General features: G+C 34.8%; 1 protein-coding gene across 3 annotated transcripts in view; it reads left to right on the top strand.

The window, feature by feature from the left end:
* LOC148944301 (uncharacterized) overlaps window positions 1-13,132 on the top strand; it is a 149,441-nt gene that overhangs the window by 57,045 nt on the left and 79,264 nt on the right. For all 3 annotated transcript variants that reach the window (XM_089099777.1, XM_089099778.1, XM_089099779.1), the window contains one exon: window positions 6,544-7,799. In XM_089099777.1, the coding sequence (XP_088955903.1) occupies window positions 6,544-7,799 (1,256 nt within the window). The remainder of the gene's footprint in view (window positions 1-6,543; window positions 7,800-13,132) is intronic.

Genomic DNA, 13,132 nt, shown 5'->3' with positions numbered 1-13,132 from the left:
TCCCAGACACTATCAGACTAGTGTTGCCGATCGTTTCTTCGCCAGTGGTAGGGAGATGTGTTTCTGAAAGTCCCACAATATCCCATTTATATAACTTTAGTTCATTTACGACAAGATCTATTTTGCCTTGTTTAGCAAACGTTCAGGGTTCCAATGGATAAAAATCAATTTAGGGGAAATAATAACCTCCGGGTTCGGAGTTATAAGCGTTGCTAAAGGGTCTCTATTCACGAGATTCTCGGTCGTCAGATCGTCGGTTGCCCAGGACGCGGAAACTTCCTCGGTTGCCCCAAACGCAGTAGGATTGGTTCCCGTTCTTGATCGTTTGTACTTCATAGTTTTTATTCAGAAAGGAGGTTTCTTGGCTAATTTCAGGACGGTGGTAAGCCACTCCTCACCATCCCCAGCAGAGGCCGGCTATATCTACTACCGAAAATGCGCCCATCTGGCGTCCTGCATCACCTGCAATTTTTCCATTGCTGGGAGAAGGTTTGTGACTGGCGGGACGTATCCATACGCCGATGGGCCCTGCCCAGTGTACATCAGAGGGGCCTTCCACCTCCTCCACGTGAATTTATGACCCCCCAGACGCGAGGGCTCCAGCTATATTTCAAGACCCCCAGAGACCGGGTCCCCTCCAGGTCCGCGCCTCCCTACCGGGAGGTGCCCTGCATATCTACAGGACGTTCCCCTATCCGCCACCTGGGAACGCGCTGAGTGGCCTGGGGGAGGCCTCTACTGAGAAAGTGACTCAGTAGAATCAGACACACCTAAGCCTTCGCGAAATCCAAACTGGTTGTCGCCATGGTCGCATTTGGTGTTTATTTCTTGAAAGATCATCTTTTGAAAAGCTGACCAGTTGTGGAGCAAATAGTAATTGGTCTGCACGATTCACAAACCTTTGGGTTTTTGCCCTTCTTTAAGACACGCTCAGTTTGCACCTCATCATATCCTGAGGCTTTACCAGGTTTTGTTAGACGAATTCGGGTCTGGACAGTTGAAGGTGTTACAATGACAAAGCTAATCCGATAGTTAGGTTTTGACATATGGCGGAGGAGAGCATGTTTATAGGTAGCTTCAACCGGAGGAGTATCGTCGGAGAAAAACGAGGAAAAATGTCTTTCCCACGAAGTGACATCGATAGGGTTAGAATGCGAAGAGGAACTTGATGTCAGCTTTGGAACTCACCTCCAAAGCTGCTGGTGATTATTTTTTATCTCACGTGTTGCATTTTGAACTTGTCACATTTTTCCAACGTCGGAGAGCTTTTCGGAACTCACGTTTTGTTGACTTAACAATTGAAAAAATAATACCCGATCGAGGACGATCACAGTCGGCATTTTTGTATGAATCGTGTACTGACTAACAGAACTAGCAGGCTACTCCAAAATCATAGAGAGCAGTTTAAGGTCTCATTTAAAAACTAGTTTTAATATCTAACTACTTTTTACGAAATTGGCTTGACCATAGAGTTCCATATTGGTGCCATACTTAGGGTGGAAAGTCTAGGCAGCATGAAATGGATGCTATCATAAACTGTATTGTTGAAAACCTTAAATCTGAGTTTTACAGTCCGCCGTCTTGTCTACTGTTTTTCCCATCCCCCTAGTAAATTTCGTAAATCGTGGCCTGACTAGCAGAAATAGCAGGCTGCTGCAACATCGCAGAGAGATGTCTAATAGACCATTTAATGCTTTTGATCATATTTACATGTTTTTTGTGAATTTGTCTCGATAAATCCGTCATAGATTGTCATGTTGCACCAAAAATGGTATTCTTGAGCAATTTCCGTAGTAGAAATGCTGGAACGCATTAATATGGTACCAGACAAATATATATGGTCAAAAAGCAATAATCAGAGGTTTACAGTCCCTCATTTTTAGTGCTACCTCTATCAACCCCTTTAACAACCTCGCTAAGAGCAAACCACAGCCCATAGTAACCCAAAATTTAAAAACGCGTTTAAAAAAATCAACAACAAAAAAACTATCCAGTGAAAAAATTGCCAATTGCAGCTATCTCAGAACTATTATTGTTACCATTTCTGGTACAAAGTACAACCATTTCTGGTAACTAGAAATGGAAACTATTAAAATGGTATAAATTATTTAATCTCAGTAGTAAAAATTTATTGCAAAAAGAAATTTATAGGAATTTCAAAAAAGAGCCTGAAACTCCCCGAAAAGGTTTTTACTATGAGGGCTTGTGATTGCCTCTTCTTCTTCGTATCTGTTTCAACGCAATTATAGACTCATTTAGGGTAAAAATTTGGATTGCATTACTAGCATAAATGTAATAGTATTTTATCTTCATTCGACTTAACTTTCCAGCTTATGAATACAGGCTTTAATATGAAGCTTGCCCTTACGAAATCCTGACTTTTTTTCTCTTCTGTTTTTCGTTTTTGATACTTTTTTTTACCAAATGGTTTGAGTTCTTCAGAAGTCCAAAGAGCAAAAATAATGAAAGTATACTTTCTTATGAGAAGCACAATTCTTTGCAGTAATGCATTAGTAATGGCATGTATGTCTGTACATTATAGTAACTGCACATCTCAAATTCGTTTAATGCTATTCAGTTTTTTCTTCAGTAAACTGAATATATATTTCGTTTAGGAGAGTATTTCATAAACAATGTATTCTTCTTCAACTTCTCAAAGATACTGAGAATAATATACATGTTTTTTATTTATTGAAAGCTTAAGTGGGATGTGAAGTAAAACCTATATATGTATAGTGCCATTTTTTAGCAAAAACTCACGTGACTTCTTTTCATCACCTTGAAGCAAAATCTTTGTGTAAAGTCTATTGTGTATATACCTAAACCTAAAAACGAACAAAAATTAACTAAAAAAATAGGTTTTTCTGATGGAATTAAAGAGCAAAGATGAAACTTAAAGACAAAAATTATTGCTCCACAGTTGGTACAACGTATATCTGCATTATTGGTCAAATAAACTGACGCGTAATACTGTCCTAAATTTTTACAGTTATGAAAATCTAGCGCTTTACTGAAAACACAAATTGGTGCATCAAAACGCGATATGGAGCGGAAAAGTCCTTAAGTACTTAGCAGAAAATAGAAGACTAATTTATAAGGCTCTCAATACTCTTTACCGGTAGTGGAACTAGAAAATTTCAGTGAACGATTTTAATTCTCTCTAAACCTCAAGTAAGTTCAGTTTTCAGTAAAGCGCTAGTTTTTCAGAATTCTAAACATTTAGGGAAATATTACGATCCAGTTTATTTGAACCATATTGCAGATATGTGTTGCATAAACCTTGAAGCAATAATTTTTTCAAAACTATTTTTGAGCAAGAGTTTCATTTTCGCTTTTTAATTCCATTCAAAATTTTCAAAATAGAAATCAAAAATTTAATTAACTAAATAGAGGAATTCCATATATAAACCAAGATAGACTTTATATGCATTGTTGAACTTGAGATGTTACAAATATTTTAGTCAAGAGTATTTTCAGCTCTTGAAAAGAAAATTCCGGGGAACAGCCCTAACATGTTCAAATGAGCAATCTCAAATGAAACAATTTATCAGTGAATTGTTTTTGGGAGGGGGAGGCGATAATTTTATAGCTTATTGGCGTCTGGATGGGGAAGGAATTTTGTCCCAAACACTTTCAGGATCCCAAGGACAGTATCTTTTTTTGATGAAATTGAACAAATTTTGTAAATATCATGTTCTAGGCCCAGGGTCTAGTTAACAGGCGTTTGACGATAGTTGAAGATTTTGTAACATTTGGAATTGATCATTTAGAGCAGAAATAGTCCTGCGTGATCGAAGGGCTCTAGCTCTCCTCTTCTGCATCCCCCTAAAACTACGATCACACGGCTTGGTCGTATGGAACTTATGGTCAAGTTGCATTGGAAGAGTGCTCTATCGAGCGGAAATTCTGAGTTCTAGTGCCCTTTCTATGAGTCAAAAGTGATTTCCCTTTCATTGTTTTTTCTTATCCAGGATCCATTGCGGCAAAACAGGACTTGGGATTGAAATTCAAAGTGGCTGTTCCAGTGAGAAAGAGTATTATGTAAAAACGATTTCTATTGAGGCAAACTAAATGCTCTTAGTCCCTGGGGCAAGGGCCCTAAGCTACGGAAAATAGCTCATTATATAATGTAAAGATTAATGAATATGTATTGATATGTAAATTTTAAAATGTAAAAAATAACTAACATGTATTTTGGGAATGAAAAACACATATTATGCCTCTTTCAAAGCAGAATTTTACAGATATTCAGGAGCTTTTTTTTAATAAACTGATGGAAATGTCCCATTCTGCTCAAACTGTCCGTATTATTTCTAGTTAACGTAAACAGAAACGAAGCTATATTATATTTTGTGTTAAATAGAGTCACGTAACCCGCACAATTTTAGGGTCCCAAAAACCTCTCCCGTTTTCTGCAATTCGACGGATTATAAAGACGCCATATTTAAAGCCAAAGAAATTTTTTTATTAACAGTATTTTAATCAAAAGAATCTACTTTTCATGATGATTCCAAATATGTAAACATTACCAAGTTTAAAGACACCTATCAAAAGTCATTAGTGTAGGGAATTTTGCATAATCTTGGAAAAGGGAGAAAACGTTTCTGAAGGGGGATGGGAAGACGAGGCGATCTTAATGAAAACTTAATGGTCTTAATGAAAACTTAATGAAACCTTAATGAAAACTTAATGATCTTAATGAAACCTTAATGAAAATTTAATGATCTTAATGAAAACTTAAATGAAAACTAATCAAATTTAGTATATCTGAAAGCTAAGAGCAAAGATTAAACGCCCCGAAAGCCCATTCACTATGAGACTTTACTAATGCTAGGAATCTAGGGTTTTTTTTTTCACAACATATTGACGGTGAATTTGAAAACTACGCGAATGGCTCATTTTATGTCAAATTAAATCTTAAAAGCAAGTTGGGCAAACTATTTCTTTTTGAAACAAGGGTTTTACAGAAAATTAAATTTGTGTAATTTTAGGTCCTTTAAGAACTTCCGTTTTCTGTAATTAAAGGAATTATGTAAGTTCACATTTAAAGACCACATCACTAATACTCAGTGTGTATACGTTGGTATGGAATTAAATACGTTTAAAATTACCCATCTAAAGTTATAAATGTAAGGAAATTTGCATAATTTTAGGAAAGCGAGCACAGTAACCCCAAAAAGGAGCACAACTATCAATTTCATTAAATACCATACCAGGATAAAAGTACCATACCTATCAATTTTATTTTTCCATACCAGGATCAAAGCCCTTATTTCTAAAAATACGAAATTTTTTACTCTTCCCTAAAAGATGGCGCGGATGCGTGTTTATTTTTGCGTGTGTTTTTCTTTATTTTTGCGTGTGTTTTTCTTTAACCTTGGGTGATTTTACTCTACCAGAGGTCATAGTCCCGGTTTAATTATAATGGAGTTCTTTATTTTTATTTGAAAAACTTATTTTGTGGAAAAAGTCGTTTAAATTAATATTAATAAAGAACATAACTGAACTATCAACTGTACTTTTCATGATACAACAACTAACAGCTGGTACGACATTAACCACTTTCAAAGCCTATTCAAACTAAGAAAAGAGGAACGGAACTATGCCATGTTGACACTCTAGCATAAAGAATGGAAGGGTTTAAGGGGCCTGACGCCCCTTCAAGTATAGCATGAATTCTGTTCGCCTTAAGTTTCAACATTTCTCTTTTCTTTTATTCGAAATTTTTAGAATTTAATGATTGTCCTTCTTTAATTCTATTTTTATGGTTATTCGAAATATGAGGAGACTGCCTTTACCCTTAACCCCCTAACTAACGATAAAATCTAAATTTCGAGCAACGATGCATCGAGTATAATGGCCACCCCTGAAGTAGCGACCCCCTCCGTAAATAAATTTCTTCAGGAATGGGAGAGGGGAGTACGAAATTGAAAATCTATTTTATAATTCTATAGATCGTGTTTTTTTTTTTTTTTTTGCTCAAATATGTTCTCGAGGGACCCCTTAGTCGGGCCAAAATTATTGCTTTACGGAGCAAAATTGCAGAAATCGGCTGTTTTCTTTGGATCGATCTCTTTTGTTACTTAAAATCGACAGTAGAACTTCTGGTTCAATGTGATCACCTTAGTGCAAAAAAAGCAAATAAATATACAGCCATGACGTGGTAAAAGCAGTTTGTCTTAAGCATATGTAGTAATCCGATTTCCATTTTCTAGAATTTTGTTTCTATTTAGAAGCATTACTCCTTACTTACCGCCCATTACCATGGAGAATTTGGCTTTCAAACAAACTGTCAAACCATCCGTCTCTGAAGCGCCACAAAATCAGATATTAACCCAACGGTTTTTAAATCATCAACGGTCTAGTTTATCAAGAACTAAAAAAAAGTAATTAAAGTTATAGCAAAAATTCTTTAAAAAAGTAAATGGCTGCTCCCTTTATTGATGCTACAATAAACGCACACTTGAATGAGGCTACTTTATACCTAGGTTCAAGCATGTACTTCATACCCAATATGATCATGAATAAATTATTTATTTTCAGGTGCAGTCGTTGTCAGTACATAACGCATGTTAAAGCTCGTTTTACAAAACATGTGAAGTACCACTCTATGCCCACGATCAAATGTGATCTATGTGACTTCAAGACCCCTTACAAGTGGAATCTAGATAGACATTTGAAAAACCATAGTGGTACTGGAATGTTCAAGTGTGAGCAATGCAATTTCACTGCTAGAATAAAGCAAAGTTTAACGGTTCACACTTTTAACCATCATTCTGAAACTTTAAAATTATCGGACATGGAAACACTGGACCTGGATTATTCCAATTCTGATTCATCTAAGAGTGAACATAATGTTGAACCACTGATCCCCACTACTGTGGAAGCCATTCAGACACCTGACCAGCCAAAGAAGAAGAAAATTCGACCAGTGCCAAATTTGATACCAATTAATCAAATATCTTCTAAGGAAACTCTTACGGCCTCGACAGAGATGGCGCTCCAGGTTATGTCTTTCCTGGATAGACTTGCTGAAAGACTAGCTCAATCACCCGTCGAAGTCCCCAAACCAGAAGAAATTCGACCTGTCTCAATGACGTCAAGTAGGTGTCAATTTTGTCGGCGCAGATGTAAATCGCGCAATGACCTTGTTTCACATTTAAAAACATGTAACGTTGCAATATCTGTGAATAAAGAGACAAGTAAAAGCATTGCAAATGAAGGAAATCTTGACGCTCAAGACTACGAGGATGATGACGCGGTTGTTGGTCTTGAAACCGAACCAGGGCACGGCATGGTTTGTAATGCCGTAGCTGAAGGGCCTACCATTATACGTAGAGTGTACAAATGCCCATCGTGTTCTTTTTGGGCAACTACTGCTAGTCGTTTTCATGTACATATGGTAGGACATACCAACACGAAGCCATTTGAATGCTCAGAATGTAGATATCGATCTAATTGGAGGTGGGATATTACAAAACATATTCGTCTCAAAGCACTTAGAGATCAAGCTCATGTCACCGCTAGCCTTATTTTACTTGACTCGTCAGGTGAAAGAAATTATGATCAATATGATAAATATTTAACAACCATGCGTGTTGCAGCAGGAGCAAAAGATAGTACGACTACACCAATAGTGATTTCGAAAAGGAAGAAGCTAGAAGAAGTTTTATCACCGGAAGAACCTGAAGATGTGTGTTTGCAAAAACACAAGAAGCATGCTACTGTTCCTTCACCATTGTCTCTTATTAGAGGAGAAACAAGCTCTGCATCTTCAAGTCCTGAGCCTGAAGTAAAACGTGAGTAATTACTATTTTGTTATCCTTACCTCAAATGACATACAGCGCATTCGACCACTCCTTATCTGACTTCCTGACTAAGCTTCTTCCTTGTCTGGCTAAGCTTAACTTCCCCGAAAATAATCTGTAAAAGATAACAAATGCTAACAATAATCACGTGTGCTCAAATATATATATATATATATATATATATATATATATATATATATATATATATATATATATATATATATATATATATATATATATATATATATATATATATATATATATATATATATATATATATATATATATATATATATATATATATATATATATATATATATATATATATATGTACCCATTTTTAAAATTATTGAATTGTTTGTTTACATAGAATGTGACTTATTATCACTGTTCCTGTATTTTCTGGGTTTAACAGGTGTAAATTATCCGACAACTATTTCAGTCCGTTTCCAGTAGAAATAATCCTAGCCTCTGACGTCATTTATGCCTTGTGAAATGCTAAGGATAAGTAATCGGTCTTGTCGGATAAGTAATATTTGTATGCTCGAACGAATTATTATGTATACACAAGCCAATGAGAGGGGGGGAAGGTGTGACTTGTTATCACTTTTCCTTTATTTTCTGGGTTTAACAGGTGTGACTTATCCGATAACTATTTCAGACCGTTTCCAGTAGAAATAGTCATTGTCTCTGACGTCACTTATCCCTTGTGAAATGCTAAGGATAAGTAATCGGTCTTGTAGGATTAAATAAAAAAAACAAGTTTTTTTAACTGAAAGTAAGGAACGACGTTAAAACTTAAACCTAAAATAATTTTTTGCGTATCTGAAGAGGGCTTTCCCCTCCACACCGCATCGCTATTTACTAAATTTTTTTTTTATTTTTTAAAAAAATTTTTCTTTTATAACTTAAAACTTTAGCGTAAATCGCGCGGCGTTGAGGAGGGGACAGCCCCTTTCATATACGGAATAATTTCTGTTCGTTTTAAGTTTTAACGTCGTTCCTTGCTTTCAGTTAAAAAAACTTGTCTTTTTTTTTTAATTTTTGAACGTTTTTGAATTAATGCAGGTTTTGATTTTGGCTCACCGTATATGAATAATTAAAACAAAATTTGCATATTATATTTGGTTAAATGGCTTTCTCGAAACTTGTTTAACTTTATTTACGAACGTTTTTATTAGTAATAAATATACGTAACTTAGAATTAACTTACGTAATGAACTTATATATTCATAAATTTTTAACACGTATATTAGGGGGTTCGCCCCCTAGTCAATACCCTGCTCTTTAAACTATAGTTCGAATTTTTTTTTTCCAGTTCTTTAAAAATGACCTCTTAATCACAATCAGTTGATCAGTTGAAAAACTTTTTTTTTTTTTTTAATTCCTGATCTTTCTCTTTAATAATGCTGGGAAATCCGGCGCCCCCTTCATAGCAATGGCCCTTCCCCATGAAAACGTCCTTCATGGAAAGATCCTTCCATATAGCCCCCCACCCTCTCCGTCCCCCACCTACCAGAAAAAATCTCCTCTGAAAAAGTCTGTATACGTCCCAATAACCAATACTATATGTTAACATTGAGTAAAGTTCATAACTTTCAGCCCTCCCCCTGGGGACTTTGGGGGATCAAGTCATCCTAAAAGACATTTTTATCATATTTTCGATCATGCTGAACAAAATGGCTATCTCAAAATTTTGATGGGGTGACTTTGGGAAAAAAATGAGCGTGGGAGGGGGCCTAGTTGCCCTCCATTTTTTTTGGTCAATTAAAAAGGTCACTATAAATTTTAATTTCCGTTCCAATTAGCCCTCCAACTATATTATAGGACAAATGGGTCGATACGATCACCCCTGGGTAAAAAAAAAAAAAAAAAAAAAAAAACAAACAAACAAACAAAAAAACACGCAACCGTGATGTTTCTTGTGGCAAAAAATGTAAAATTACAAAATTTTGTAGATAGGAGCTTGAAACCTCTACAGTAGGGTTATCTGATACGCTGAATATGATGGTGTGATTTTCATTAAGGTTCTATAACTGTTAGGGGGTCTTTCCCCCTTTTTTCGAAAATCAGCCAAATTTTCTCAGGCACGTAACTTTTGATGGGTAAGATTAAACTTAATGAAACTTATATATTTGAAATCAGAATTAAAATCTGATTCTTTTGATGTATCTATTGGTATCAAAATCCCGTTTTTTAGAGTTTCGGTTACCATTGAGCCGGGTCGCTCCTTACTTACAGTTCGTTACCACGAACTGTTTGATAAGGAATATTTGTATGCTCGAACGAATTATTAGGTATACACAAGTCGAATGAGAGGAGGGGGGAATGTAACTTGTGATCACTTTTCTTTTATTTTCTGGGTTTTACAGGTGTAACTTATCCGACAACTATTTCAGACCGTTTCCAGTAGAAATGCTCCTAGCCTCTGACGTCATTTATGCCTCGTGAAATGCTAAGGATAAGTAATCGGTCTTGTCGGATAAGTAATATTTGTATGCTCGAATGAATTATTAGGTATACACAAGTCGAATGAGAAGCGGGGGGGGGGGGGGGGGTAAAATAATAAGAAGTGTGTTTTAGTCTAATTTTGTTTTCAATTTTTCCTTCAAGGTGAGGATTTACCCTTTCCCTCTTCTTTCGGGTTTTTAGTGGCTATGTCAGTTAAAAAAGGAAACGGTTAAAAAAGGAATTGTTGCTTTAACAACGTTTTAGTTGATAGACAAGCATTTCGTTTTACTTAACCTTAATGGCTCCAAGAACGTGGGGAGCTGTCTATTTAGGGCCATGGCATACCTTATTTTTAGAATATTCTTTGAAGAAAATTGAAGCAATATGGAAACAAAGAGGACAGAACGGGTTAAAGTGATCAGGCGTCACATTTTGTCTATTAATAAATGGAAAAATTATAAAAGATATCTGTAATTTAGTATTTGCTTCATATGGGAAACATTAAAGAAAAAGCTAATTTTTCTCAATTATCTGAAAAAACAGAAAAATTCAGAAGCTCTCTAAGCAGTTTTTTTATTTGTTAATTTATTTCTTGAAATTTTAACTCTTTATCCAACTATTTATTTTATTTTAACTAATTTTTCATCGAAAATATTTTCTTTAGGAAGAAAATATACTGAAAACCACATCTTTGCATGCTTCGCAAATCATTCATTTCCTTCATAAATCCTTCGATTGTATTGCACACCACCATTTTTTATCCAATTTTTTGTTTTAGCTGCTTCGGTCTCGCATTCTTTATTCGATTTAAAAAGTATTTTTTTAGTTAAAAAGGGACAGTGACACAAATGTGTATCTTGGTAATTACCGCTGTGTTTAAACCATAACTAGAGGTTTAACAGGTAAAATTATAACTATAAATTATAATTACAAAAAATTATATAATTACAATTATAACTTTTTTATAAAATTAAAAATTGTAATTATAAAAATTGTCCCTAGGATAAATTCTAGGGAGATAGTAATTTCCTTTTTTTCTGTCCTGCAAAACTGATCATGTTAAGACTATTAAATATGTATTATTAAAATGACTTTGCTGTTAACAAGAAAAAAAATTGAATATAAAAGAAAAGTTTAAGCGTAGAAAATTTCTTAAAGAAATATGAATTTTCTTCACTGAGCCAGATTGAAAATTCTAAGGATCCCCGTCGACTTCTGTTTTAATTAATTAAAAAAACTGTTTCTCCAAAATAGTTTTTCAAAGAAAAGTAAAGAACTCCATTAAACCAAAAATGAGCAAAAATTAAATCAAATAATCTACCAAGTCTGAAACTACCACAAATCAGAATCGATAAATAAATGAAACCCAAAACGAACATAAATTACCATAAATAACTCAGTAAAAGACAGAACAAGCAAAAATTAAAAGAAGTAGGACTCAAAATCACTATGTCTTCTCAAGGCCAGAACATAATTTGCACTTTACTGAAAATATATAAACTATAATACTTTTATAACTTTAATAAATCAAATAATATTAACATTTTGCTTACTAAATATCAGTAAATGTATATTAAACTGAGGATGTGCATTCATTTCAGACTCGGTCTGAAATGACCATAACAGACTCGGTTATTTATTGTAATTTCTGTTCGTTTTTGGGTTTCATTTATTTATCGATGCTGATTTGTGGTAGTTTCACGCTTGGTAAATTATTTGATTTTATTTTTGCTCATTTTTTGTTTAATGGAGTTCTTTACTTTTCTTTGAAAAACTTATTTTGTGGAAACAGTTTTTTTTAATTAATTTCTGTTCGTTTTATATTGACATACTCTTTTCAGGGAAAAAGAAAATAATAGGTTAAATCTTTTTGTTTTTTTTTAGACTTTATAGTTTGTATACTGGAGAAAAATTTTCAGCAATTTTTGACAACATACACCCTTTTAAAAATCTGGACACAAATAGTAGTGTTGAATTTACTTTCATACCTCCTCTAGTTGACCTGAAATGGAAAACTTGATACAATTTGCGAAGAAAACTCTTTACTTTCCTTATTAGGTTGGATACACACGAGGTATTATTAGATGGCTAAGTTGTAATTGTGGCAGCAGCCGCAAAAGTTTGACAATCATATCCTTAATCACTTTTGAAATACTTCCGAGATACCATATTGAGAATTAGCATGAACACAGTGCATTTTGATTTAATCTTAAGACAACATTTAGTTTTTAAACATAATGGGCAAATGGGAGGGTGGGCGTGGGAGGGAGATTAGTTGCCCTCCAATCACTTTCGACTACTAAAAAGGGCATCAGCCATTTCGATTTTAAATCGAATGAACCCTTTTCGAAGTTCCTACGACAACTCGATACGAAGTGCCCTGGTCAAAAAAAAAAAAAAAAAAAAAAAAAACTTTGTACCCACATCGATCTTTACTATAAAAATATCAAGCCTTCCAATCACTTTTGATTATTAAAAAGGGCACCAGGCCTTTTAGTTTCCAATCGAATGAGCCCTTTTTGAGTTTCTACGACAACGCTTTCTGTAAACACCTTATATGACCCCAGGGCATAAATTACAACCCTTACCCTAAGGGCTGTGAGGGGGGTTGTTATTCTCAGAGACCTAATTTCCAGAACTTTCAACTACTTAACCAAAATGGTTATCTCAAAGTTGTGATTGGATGTGTTTGGGGGAATGTTGAGCGTGAGAGGGGCGTTAGTTGCTCTCCAATCACATTCAACTATAAAAAAAGGCACTTGCCCTTTCAATTTTCAATCAAATGAGCCCTTTTGAAGTTTCTACGACAACGCTTTCAATATAAACCTTATATGCCCCCAGGGCATAATTTACAACCCTTGCCCTGAGGGCTC

Source organism: Artemia sp. Qi Xiang Cuo, chromosome 14 (genome assembly GCF_049724085.1).
Source record: "Artemia sp. Qi Xiang Cuo chromosome 14, ASM4972408v1, whole genome shotgun sequence".
NCBI classification, from domain to species: Eukaryota; Metazoa; Arthropoda; class Branchiopoda; order Anostraca; family Artemiidae; genus Artemia; species Artemia sp. Qi Xiang Cuo.
This window is presented reverse-complemented; position numbering and strand designations above follow the sequence as displayed.